Source organism: Lampetra fluviatilis, chromosome 4, assembly GCF_964198595.1.
Source record: "Lampetra fluviatilis chromosome 4, kcLamFluv1.1, whole genome shotgun sequence".
Classification (NCBI taxonomy): domain Eukaryota; kingdom Metazoa; phylum Chordata; class Hyperoartia; order Petromyzontiformes; family Petromyzontidae; genus Lampetra; species Lampetra fluviatilis.
The window spans coordinates 3,273,602-3,286,434 of NC_136278.1; the positions used below are offsets into that span (position 1 = coordinate 3,273,602).

Genomic DNA, 12,833 nt, shown 5'->3' on the forward strand with positions numbered 1-12,833 from the left:
ATCGCTCCCTGCACATTGCGTCCACGTAGTCTTGGCTGGGGGTGGCAGAACTGGCCTGTGGTTAAAAGGTCAGGGTTAGGAACTCAATATTTCAACAGTGACTGGCGCAGAACTATGCATCCGTGTCTGTCGCTGTGAATGAACGAGGTTACTAAGCATGAGCAATGATAAATCCTTGAGGACTCGTTTATGGAAAGCGCGACAACTCACCAGATTACAGCCAGGGGGTTCATTTCTCACGACTGTCTTTCCTGTGGGGGATTAGGTTCTCGGGTCAAGAATTTAGAATTGCAAAGAGCGACCTGGCTTAGGTTGACCGTAATTGTCCAGCAATTCCCTTGCAACATTCAAGGATGCTCACATATTTGGGGAAATATTTTCGGAGTGTGAAATTCTTCACAGCGTGATCTGAATTGACCTATTAAGATTGCGTTATTATTCAGTGTATATTTTTTTATGCAGTGTTTTTGTGTTGTTAGTTACGAGTATTTCAAATGCTGTACTCATTTAAACAATTGGGCTATATACACGCATCAGTTATGCGGACTTTCCGGTGGATGTAATTTCCTGTAGGCATCAAAACATGCCACAAGCGTGGTCTTTATGCATCATGAAACTGATTTAACTCAACGTAAATTATTTAAAAGACAATTCAGTATAAAATGTTTAAGACATATTTTAACCTTTGAAGATACTGATTTCGTGGTTAAAATAGCTAGTGGGATGAGAGTAATTTCATGGTCTCTTGAGTTTTTCGCATTATGCTATTTAAAATACTCAAAATACCCAGGCTCGCAAGTCTTTCTTGTGAGAGATGATTCAATTTGGGCCCGACTTAGGGGCCGTCCATAAATGACGTCACGCACCTGGGGGGGGGTCAGACATTTGTGACGATGTGTGACAAGGGGGGGGGGGTTGAGAAATGTGACGTCACATCAAAATGCGCAACTTTAAATACATATAGACAACACGTTTTACTTAATTAAATAGACTTTTGAATAAATGTTTTCTCCTACAACATCAGAGTGCAGCGGCACATTAAATACGCACTATAATGGCAATAGTTTACAGCGATTTGAAGCATGTTTTTTTTTGGGGGGGGGGGGCAGAGCTTTGTGACGTCATATTTGAAGGGGGGGGGTCTGACTTTTTGTGACGCCGTGTGACGAAGGGGGGGGGGGGTAAAAAATTGTCCAAAATCGCGTGACGTCATTTATGGACAGCCATAGAGGCCCCGCAGCAGATATTACGTTTTGGGGCCCCCACTTTCAACACACGCACAGGCAAGCGATAGCGATGATGTGAAATAACAGAAACATTGTATTGATTAAAAAAACGGAGTGGCAAGATAGATGCAGACGATATTTACACGAGGTGAATTGCCTTTCACTTAACTAGCTTTAATTTTGGGATTGAATTTAACTTTTCGATGCACCGCACATTTTCCATCAATCCATGGGGGGCGGCGGGGGGGAGATGGCTCTTGAGCTGCTTGGGGGTTCTACACTTTGCCCTTTGCTTCATCTGCTCGTGCCCCCCACGTCACCCACTAGGGCAGCGAAACCGCCCAACAGGAATTGTTCAATGAGTAACTTCTTCGCAAAGTGAGACATTTTTTTTTTACACATCACTGGAAAAGAGACATCAACCAATCCACAACACCAATGGCTAGCGGACGCGCTCTCGCACACAAAAGGCAAAACACGGCGGCTAAAGCGATTGCTTCTCCCGGCACTTTTACAGAGGATCGTGTTCGTGTGTAGTCGTGGCTCTTTGTATGTTTTTTGTAGCTCGTTTCATATTCGAAGTCTTCGCAAGCAGCGAGGGGCATTTGCGATGGCGCGGGAGGTTGGGGCCTGGCAGGTTTTGGTGCAATTCTCGAGGTGCGTCTCGGGATCCTACTGCGGCTACTGCGGCGGTGACGCGGGCAAGTGGAGCAGCGGTGAGTTTAGATTATGTTGGTGGTGGTGGTGGGGGTTTTAACAACAGCGTCATAAAATTACTTTTTATAAAACCCGATCGCAATAACTATCATTTGTGATGAAACACAACGGGCTTTGCATTTCGTAGAGCTGTTGCGCAGCACGTGCGGAATCCAGAGCTCCCATTGGTTGAGACTATGGCGACGCGTGGGAGCGAATGGCACGGCCGCTCTGATTGGTCGAGCCCGACGCGAGGCGCCGCCCTTGCGGAGTGGGAAATGTAAAGGAGGTGCCGCGGGTGGGATCGTAATCGGAAATCTAGCGCGACCGTGAGCGCTTGTTGGCCTTTGGGGGCTTGATAGTGGCCCTAAAGAAGGATTTGGGGCCGTCCATAAATGACGTCACGCACCTAGAGGCGGGGAGGGGGGGTCAGTTAGACGTTGCATATTTTCAAGTGAATTTTATGCAAAATTTCAGCTTTCCAATACATGTTTTCTTCTACAACATCAGAGTGCAGCTCCACATTAAATACCCACTACAATGACAATAGTTTTAGTTTAAAGTGATTTGAAGCATGTTTTATTTTCAAAATGGAAATTTGGTTTGGGGGGGGGGGGGCAGAGCTTTGTGACGTCATATTTGAGGGGTGGGGGGGGGGGTTCTGACTTTTTGTGACGCCGTGTGACAAGGAAGAGGGGGGGGGGTCAAAAATCGTCCAAAATCGCGTGACGTCATTTATGGACGGTCCCAAAAGAGCCCTCTCGCCCTTGCCTAGTTCGCGGCGCTCTCGAGCCCCGCGCTTGAAAGCCGATTACGACCCCGGGCCCCGTTCCGCCCACGCCGCCTCCTCCTCCTCGTCGTTCGTCCGGAAGGGGAAACTCGGACAGAGCCCCGCCGCGTGTGTAGAGAGCACAGAGGGTAGGGTGGTGGTGGAGAGAAACCACCGTGAAGGGAGACAATGTCGACGATAGGGATGCGCAGCGTGGTCGAGTACCTGTCTGACAGCGGCGGAAACTCGTGTGGCTACTGTGGCGGAGAAACCTCGAGTGTATCGCATGGTATACTATTATTATTATCTGTTGTGCCCCCACACACACACACCAGCCCTCCCCCGTCTGTCATGCTTGTCTGTCGCCTGTCTACTCGGTTGTCTGTCTTGTGTGTGCTTTGACCGTCGGCTAATTGTGCCTTAGCCTTTGTGCCGGCATTGGCTACAGCTACAGGGACAATTCATTCATTCATGCTGCTGCTGAATCTGGTGTTAGTAGCAGCAGCAGCAGCATCGTTATCATCCCTAGACGGGCATTTGACATCAACTTCTGGCACGTTCATACTCACTGCTGTTGCTGTTTTCAGCATCATCTTCACCATCACTCCAAACATCATCATCATCATCTCTGAGATGTCATTGAGAGCAGCTGATAACACCCCCTGCATCGCCATCATCAGCATCATCAGCAATACTTAAGGTCATCCTCACACGGGGTTCATGTCCTCGTTTAATTTGTGAATTGGGGAACGCTTCTAAGTGTTATTGCTTACATTGTAAATGTGATACTGTATTTCGATTTAAAGCTTTCGTGACTGCAGGGATCCATCTTCTTTGTTCTTTCGGTAAAGTCACTTTACCGAAAGAACCAAGCAGATGTGATACTGTACTCTGCTAAGTGATAAAGGGTTTTAGTCTTGGGGTTTCAATAGCTTTAAGGTTTGAATCGTTTGTGTCAGGGTTTTTAGGGTAAGGGATTATTGGCAGAGGTGTGGACTCGAGTCATGTGACTTGGACTCGAGTCAGACTCGAGTCATGAATTTGATGACTTGCGACTCGACTTGGACTTGCATACCAATGACTTTGTCCCACCTATGAGATGTGGACTCGAGTCATGTGACTTGGACTCGAGTCAGACTCGAGTCATGAATTTGATGACTTGCGACTCGACTTGGACTTGCATAACAATGACTTTGTCCCACCTCTGATTATTGGGGTAGAGTTTATATCACCATGTGTTTGGTTTATTGGGGAGCTTGCAGAGATTTGGTTTATAGAGCTTGAACTTGTAGAATTGTGGAAGTGAATTTGAGTGTTTTGGTTCCTGTAGATATTTGAACTTACTGTGTATGGCTATGAATAGGGCTTATAAGGTCAAGGAGTTTAGGGTTAGGGGCCGTTCATAAATTACGTCACGCACCGAGGGGGGGGGGGGTCAGACATTTGTGAGGATGTGTGACGTCACATCAAAATGTGCAACTTTAAATAAATATGAATTAAATAGAATTGTTAAAAAACACTAATTTTTATGAATTTTCACTATTAACTATTTGATTATTGAAATTTACTAAGGTCACCTTTTATTTACTTCATGAAGGAGCATTTTGCTTCTCCATGGGAGAATGGAGAAGCATACATTTCGTAATTTTTTTGAATGATTGCTATTAAACATTTTGATTCTCATGATTCTACCAGGGCTTTTCATTCTGTGAAATGAATATGTGATTGTTATAATTGTACTCTCCATTATGCTTCGTTTTACTACAAAATTTCAATAATTTTTTATAGTTATAATTACTTTTAATCTATATATAAGGGGAATTTGTGAATGTGTGTCTGTTCGAAATGTTTAGCATACTTTCCAACATGCTACAATCTTGAAATTTGGTATGTGGGTAGTTTCCAGACTGTACACAATGCAAAACGTATAAAAATAGACTTTTGTATTTTGGGGGGGGGGGGGGGCGCAATAATGGATATATTTTGCATGGCAAGTGAGTATTAATCCAAGACAAAAATCCAAGTCCCGGGCGAAGCCGGGTAGTAAAGCTAGTATTTTATAATTATAAGATAATTTCAATGTAATATTCTGAACATCTGCAGTTTTAGTTAGACGTTTACTATTTTCAAGTGAATTTTATGCTAAATTTCAGCTTTCCAACGCCTTTTTAATACATGTTTTCTTCTACAACATCAGAGTGCAGCGCCACATTAAATACCCACTACAATGACAATAGTTTTAGTTTAAAGTGATTTGAAGCATGTTTTATTTTCAAAATGGAAATTTGGTTTTGGGGGGGGGGCAGAGCTTTGTGACGTCATATTTGAGGGGGGTCTGACTTTTTGTGACGTCGTGTGACGAGGGGGGGAGGGGGGGGTCAAAAATCGGCCAAAATCGCGTGACGTCATTTATGGACGCCCCTTTACTATGTATAGGGCTATGAATATAGGTTGTAGGAGTTAGAGTTGATGAGATTGTAATTATATACTTAGGCTTGTAATATGATAATGGATAAAAAAATGGTATCTAAAGGTTTCGGTATGGTTCGGGTTTAATTGTTTATACTGTTCTGTATTCAATGTTAATATGGCTATATATTTTGGCATACTGACTATACAATTATTGCCTTACAGTACTATAGCTTTTTAGGAATGCGTTGAATGTGTCGTAAGGTTCTTAAGGTTACAACAGCATCAGTGGCGAGTGATAACCAAACCGGTCCCTGCACCCATCCCCACCCTGTTTCACCAAAACAACTTGCTTGGCCGACATGGTACAGGGATGTGTGGAGGCCTTCATCCAGCAGTGGATTGACAAAGGCCTGTAATTATGAACAGTTCAAGGGGCATGCGGTGCAAACCTGTTCGTTCTCCTTGCCAGGATCTTCAAAGCCTTACGATCGGATTGTGCTTGATAAATTAATGCAACTGTTGCATTCGCAATTGTATTATTACTCACAACTTATTGTGAAACAATCTTCTGGTTATGATGTTACATTCACCATCCGTGATTTTGTCCTTCCCAGTCTATATAATTGTCGCACTGACACGTTTTCGTTTGCTTTGGATGTTATTACTGATTGAATCTTGCGTGGTTTTGCAGGTCATGTTTGGTCCGTAATTTGCATGTCTCTAATTGTAATCTGTGTGTCATGTCTCCAAGGGATGTGGGCCCATGCCTTAACAGTACATGATTACCAGGATCTCATAGACCGGGGCTGGAGGAGGTAAGTAAGCTGCTTACTTTTCACTTTGACCTCTTGGAAGGTTCAATCTTAATTAGATGTTGTAATTCAGGGGGTTTATTCTTAAACAAAGTTCATACGAGACGTGACATGTGACCGCTTGTGAATATGATATTGGGTTAAATGAATTGCCATGACAGACGCAGTCTTAATAGTCTCAAAGCCGTGTAATAATTTATGCCTTGATGAGTATCAATTATTAAACTCATCATGCATGCCGTTTCATATGTTGTATATGTTATTACCAACGAATACATCAGTTAAGCATATCTCAAAGTGGAACCTTGCAAGCACTTGAATGGATTCCCATAATGAATGCCAGGTTGTCAGAGGCAGCACGTGCTTACCCTGCACACATGCTGGTCCATCAGAGGACGGTGCAGAAAAGTAAATTGTTCTACTGTACTTCTATACAACCATATTTCTGCTCCCCATCAAATAACCACCACGATCCACGCATTGCAGGGAGGCTCCCATCCAGCAGTGGATTGACAAGAAAAGGCTGTACATGCACAAATGAAATGTGTTAACGTCATCGCCGTAGCCACACGGAGTCGCTACATTCACCGCAATATAAAACAAAGCTTAAATATCTTGAATCGAATCACAACTTTAAATGGCTGGAGAGCTGGTGATGTGCTTTCTGATACTAGATTATGCTGATTTTCATTAGTTTATGGTGATATGAAATGTCATCTTTTTTAAGGAGTGGCGAGTACTTGTACAAGCCCATCATGGATAAGACCTGCTGTCCTCAGTATACCATACGGTAAGTTCTCTGGACATGGCAATGGACTGAATTGGCAGAAAATAGTGTGTTATTCCTTGCCTTTTCTTTTATTATGAGCCATTTTCTGTCCAATGTTGGATGAAGACCTCTCCCATATGGTTGTTATCGCTCACACTTCTGCATGTGCCCTGATCTCATCGCGCCATCTATGCAGTGGTCATCCTGTTTGGTGTATCCTCTCCTTTGGCAGCCTTTCTATCGGCAGACTAGTCATCAGCCATCATCCTTTCTAAATTACACGTCCTGCCCAAGTTCACTTAACTTTCTTAACTGTCAATATGACTTATTTGTGTTTGTTTCCTGATCCTTTGTAGGAAACTGAATTGTATAAATAAGTAGGCATTGCAGTGTGTTTGGCAGTTGGGTGATGATATTGGCAAACAAAAGCCTGGGTTTATTCATGATTTCTCTACGGTTGTGTCATGTCCACTTGCAGTAGATGACATGTTTGTAATTTCCTACACTATTGGCTTTGGAAATCAAACTGTTGAGTTTTATTTTGTCAAATCAAATCCTTGGCTTTACAAAATAACTTAACTTGTCCTTAGTGATTTAAATCGCGTGTTGTTGACTCCAAAATGCATTTCATTGAATACTTGCAACACACACAGCCTTAGTTTTTTGTAAACAAATTTGTACCATTGTTCATTTGCTGCAAAGATATGAGAACCGTGATTTAATATTACTGGCCCTTTGGTGAACTTTGAAAGAATAACACGTTTTTGTAGCAGCAGTGGGATTAGACCAGAGGCTCAGAAAGACAGGCATTGCAGGAATTCCCACGACTCTCCACTTGTATAATTACGAATCGGTTCCCTTGGTACTGATGTTGCAGAACAAATATCACCGTAATTGGGTGCTGACAAGTAAATTTAATTCGGACTACCAGTTTTAACAGCAGCATATTCTCTCGGGTTTGCCTGCATGGAGAATGGCAGTTATGCGGTGTTTGGCTTGCGCTAATAATGTACGTTGGGGCTGACCACTTTCAATTTGCGTGTCCTGTTTATTTGCATTTGGTAAGCTGCGGCTCTGGAGCTGCGTGCGGCTCTTTTAGGGACTGCTTCGTGACGTTATTCACGGTAAAAATATCGATTTTGTTTGACTGAATTCCAAGAAAATGGCGCTTCTTATCTTCTTCTTGGTTCTTTCGGTAAAGTCACGTAGAAGGGAAGTAATAAAATAATAAAAATAAAACATAATAAAATAATTCTCACGACGTTTCGGCCACAACGCAAGCAGCCGTCCTCAGGTGAAAACCAGGTCTGTCGAGGCGACAATTAGATTAAATCACGAAATAATAAAAATTAAACATAATAAAATAATTCTCACGACAGCGTCTGTCGCCTCGACAGACCTGGTTTTCACCTGAGGACGGCTGCTTGCGTTGTGGCCGAAACGTCGTGAGAATTATTTTATTATGTTTTATTTTAATTATTTTATTACTTCCCTTCTACGTGACTTTACCGAAAGAACCAAGAAGATGAATCCCTGCAGTCACGAAAGTTTTAAATCGAAGCTTCTTATCTTGTTTGCCGTCCACTAGTCTAGGCAGTAATGGGGGGAATATATACTTTGTGCACAGGGGTAATGTGATGGTGTATCATTGTTGTAGAATTTTTATTTGACTCATTATGAAAATTGAGTTAAGGAATGATCTGGCAGGGAAAAGACAGCATGGCTAAGAAATGTCCAAACTTATTTCTTCACAGGTGTCAAGTTCTGGATTACCGACTCTCCAAATCCCAAAAGAAGATTTTGAAGCGAATGACCATGTACCTTGCGAATGGAGACATCTGTAAGGAAAACGACAGTGAATAGTTATTTGGATTGCAATATTTTAAGGTGTTTGCTGCTTGCAAATGTTTGCTCTGTTAGATTTCAAAGTGGCACGGCGATGTAAAGAGTTGACTGATCACAACTGCTCGTCCATTGTCTTGTATCATTGGAATATTACTCTTTGTTTTTTTTTTTTCGGCAAAGTCACGTAGGTGAAAAATCAAATCAAATAAATGAAAACAATTAGATGAAATCACGACGTTTCGGGCGCAACACAAGCGTCCTTCTTCAGGTCGGGACAACGTAGCGAAAGCACAACCGCTTAAGTGTGTCTAAGAGATGGCTGTGACGAGGAATTATATAGTCGCGGGGGATGGAGGGAGGGGAGGGGCCATGGTGAGTGTGTGGGCGATGTGAGGAACGGGGTGGGCGCAACGTACGGAGTTCAAACTGAAGCTTTGTGATGCCGGGGGCGGAAGTAGATAAGGAAACTAAGATTAAGCAGCCTTTTATTATGCTGCCGGGGGTAAATTGCGCAAGCTGAAGACACCGTGTATATATAATTTTGTCAGATCCCCTCCATTCAGCTGGGGAAAACATTATGATTTACATTTAAAAACAAGTATTTCCCCCCCAGTGTTATCCCGATGTTGCTATCATCACGTTATGAGATGACGTATACGTTCTGATCTGTTGCAGAGCAGTGCAACCCTTAGACCAGGGGTCGGCAACCAAAATAACAAGAAGAGCCATTTCTTTCCAATTCGGTACAAAATTCAGTATTTCAAGAGCCGCAATGCATCTGAGTACATACTGTACATACGTACATATCGTCAAGAAGCAGCCCGTAAAGAGCCGCATGCGGCTCCGGAGCCGTAGGTTGCCGACCCCTGCCTTAGACTTTTAGAGAATGGGCGAGAGAAGAAAATATTACAGAGCCATCAAGTAACCTGTTTTGTACAATAGCGGCAGGACCTTCCCACTGTGTCAAAGCGAGCAATGGTCATCACACGACAGTCAAACCGATATGTTGGATGATCAGAACTGGAATTTAGCCGATTGTAAGTGCAGAACCAACTTGAAGGGGATGTTTTTGTTGCGTGTTGTCATTGGTCACTGGGTTTAGGCCATCAGCTGGGTGCTCATCTATGGGCACCCAGGATGGATCTCAGTAGTGGCAGCTCAGCGCTCGGACTTCTGAGCCACCCGGTCAGTTCTGTCTTTAATATTTTGAGTGAGGTTTTGTTTGTTGGTGTCCGCAGTACCCACTGAGGTGCCCATGGACGAGCACCCTTCTGCGTGCCACATGCCACATCCGGTGGAAAAGCCAAGCCAATTGGACACGGTGATTGTGGGAGAAGTCGATCAATCTGACGGGGCTTTGCCGAAGATATCTGGTCCATCGTCCGAAGAGAAGGCAAAGAGGCCCCCCAAACCTGGTAAATTCTAACCTGAGACATGGTTTCATAGCTTTATTTTAGTTTTTACAGTAACACGCTGCGTTAATATTTACCTTTCATGTAAAAAAACCAACAAAAGGTGGGTTACAACATTACAAAACAACCCGTGATGACAAGTATGTAAACATGCTCTTGTTTTTCAAGGGTGACCGGCTTGCATCAAACTGATGGAAAATTGCGACACCGATTTTAAGCTAAACTGGTAGTCATCTTCTTGGTTCTTTCGGTAAAGTCAAGTAGAAGGGAAATTAAAAAAATATATATTTTCTTATTATTGTGACTTTACCGAAAGAACCAAGAAGATGAATCCCTGCAGTCACGAAAGCTTTAAATCGAAATTTAAACTGGTTGTGTTAAACTCTGTTGCCTTGCTACATCGTGGGCAGCAGGGGGCAGTGCAGCAAATCCTTTTATCTCATCCAGCTTTAACCTGCCACTTGCAGGCATTAGGGAGGTCAACATCAACATCCATCAATGCCTTGACAACAGCACCGTACTTGTACGCTGCAACATTTGTTTGCTGTTGGTGCATTTGTAAAGGTCATTTTATGAATTTTTTAAAATCTTGTCCACGTCATTTGCAAGATGAACATTTATCCAAACGAATTCCTTTTGAATGTGTTCCATTTTAACACGTCCGCTTTCGCGACTAATATCATCCATAATCCATCATACAGGTTTTTTTGTGGTAGATCGCGTAAATATATAAATGTGTCGTTAAACCCGCCCCCACCTGACACAGCAAATTAGTAAGGTTTGTCACGTAAACAGAACATGGCAATTCGTATCTCGTACAGCAAACCAGTGTGTTGGAGAGCAAAGCCACAACATTTACAATCTGAGTACGACGTTTCGCCGGTAGTTACATCTAGCTTCAACAGGCGACCGCCACATTGATATATTTACGCGATCTAACCCAAAAAAAACCTGTATTATGGATGATATTTTTCGCGAAAGCCTACGTGTTAAATAATTAATAATGCAGGTTTTTTCTGGGTAGATTGCGAAAATATTGACGCGATCTAGTCCCCAATAAAACCTCGTGTGTTTCGTAAGTATTTAGTTTTTAGATTTACTCATCAGTTGCCTTGCTAGCCAGTAGGTGGCAGATTTGGACTGTTTCTGCCACTTGAGGGCATCTTATACCACAATTATGAGTATCATACATTCTGGAGTAAATTATTTTAATGTGAATGTGTAACGACTTGCAATGTCATATTGTTGAGTTCATGGTGCTTTGGGATCAGAAACATAACGTTCTATTTTTTTATTGCACGTTAACAGCATCTCATTAATTGTTGGCTTACTATTGTCACAAATGACACCATCATAAAACCATCCCGCCACTGATAAAATTTTTTTTTACGTTTGTAAATAAAAGGAGTTGTGGCACAACGAAGATCCACGTGGTAATTATCAACAGGAGTTTTGAGTTTTGGTCACCGTTTTGATCCGTGGGTACAGGTGTGGGCGCTGACCCCAGCCGCCCAATGGCTCGTAAGGCCAAGGACCTGCGCAGGGAAAGGAGGATGCTGAAACAGCAGAAGCAGGGCGGCATGGAGAGTGGAGACCAAGCATCGGGCAGCTCTCAGCCGGAGTCCTCCTCTGCTCAACGTCTTTCTGCATTGTCTGCTCCGTTTCCATCCGACGGCCTTGCGTCCGACGCTGGGGCACTCAGCAACGTGGAGAAGGGAATGCGTTTGGCCGGCCTGTCGCACCGACAGGCCGGGCAGCACCCTGAGCAACAAGCACCAAATCAGCCAAAGACCTTGGAGGACTTTGTCACTAAGCACAAGGCGAGAGATGGCAAGCACAAGCTGGAGGTGAGCGAGAGGAACCGTTCGGTTGTTTGATCGTGGCAAGCCCTTGTTGGCGATGGCAGTGTGGTGGCCTTATCGTCTGCTTGGTTGATTTAATGTAATTAATGCCTTTCAGCCAGGAGGTGTAAGTATTTCATCTGTTTCTGACATTTTAGCACCATTGCCATGCATGTGTTGCTACAACTGAGTGCAAAAATATACAGTGTTTACATGGTATCCACTTGCAAACTATTTACATGAATAATTAAAGCGTTTAGTTTGTTGTCAGTTGCAGAAGAGGTCCGAGTATAGTTTACGCAATTGGAATTTTTTTTTTTAAAGTGGTCAACTCAAGCCTGTAGCCAAATTACCTCTGGAAACGTGTCTGATCTCAAAAGCTAAGTAGGGTTGAGCGTGGATAGTCAACGTTACAAGAAACAAAAGTGACAGTCTTTCCCAAGAACATTTCCGGAATTAAATCTCGCAGCCATTCAAGAGTTAATGAAGAGGCCTTTTAAAATAATTCTCATTGGACATTAACATCCCTCTTCTGTGCGAAATCCCCAAAAGTGTTGTCTGTAAAAAATAAGGGTAAAATTGCAGCCCTGTAACTTCTTGCTCATGCCACTGCTGGCAGAAGCACCTCCAGAGAGTATTTGACCTATTTTTCCACGCAGGCTAGACGTCGCATAAGAGGCGTGAGTACACACACTTTATCCCAGCACAACCGAGCGTCCTGCCGATCCTACTAACCGTGGTAAACCCATTTATACTTCATGGAGGATTGAGGCTGGGGGATTCAAGAAACGGGCTCATCGTTTAAACTCTCGCGCAAGACCTTCGAATTGAACCGGCGACCTGTGGAAATAAAATCCCAGCGTGCCACCGTGGCAGCAGCCCGATAGAGCCAAACTGGGTTTACATTGTATTTGCCTCGAGTAAAAAAACACACCAATACAATATTGTTTTTTGTTATTTTGCGTCCGCTAACGTTGCGTTCACCAGGGTCACGTTGTGGTTTCCTTCGTGAACCTTCCACCCCGCGTGGCGTAACGCGGCCTTGCAAAAA

The 12,833-nt window shown here is 43.4% G+C and overlaps 1 protein-coding gene across 3 annotated transcripts in view; it reads left to right on the plus strand.

The window, feature by feature from the left end:
* The first annotated feature begins 1,537 nt into the window (after nucleotides 1–1,537).
* ATE1 (arginyltransferase 1) overlaps nucleotides 1,538–12,833 on the plus strand; it is a 95,272-nt gene continuing 83,976 nt past the window's right edge. For 2 of the 3 annotated variants that reach the window (XM_078855369.1, XM_078855370.1), the window contains exons 1-6: nucleotides 1,538–1,942; nucleotides 5,855–5,918; nucleotides 6,643–6,705; nucleotides 8,439–8,524; nucleotides 9,768–9,944; nucleotides 11,430–11,788. In XM_078855369.1, coding sequence (XP_078711495.1) covers nucleotides 1,837–1,942; nucleotides 5,855–5,918; nucleotides 6,643–6,705; nucleotides 8,439–8,524; nucleotides 9,768–9,944; nucleotides 11,430–11,788 — 855 coding nt within the window. In that variant the 5' untranslated portion in view covers nucleotides 1,538–1,836. Of the gene's footprint in view, nucleotides 1,943–2,794; nucleotides 2,981–5,854; nucleotides 5,919–6,642; nucleotides 6,706–8,438; nucleotides 8,525–9,767; nucleotides 9,945–11,429; nucleotides 11,789–12,833 lie in introns of those variants that run through there. The other variant, XM_078855371.1, reaches the window with a different exon arrangement.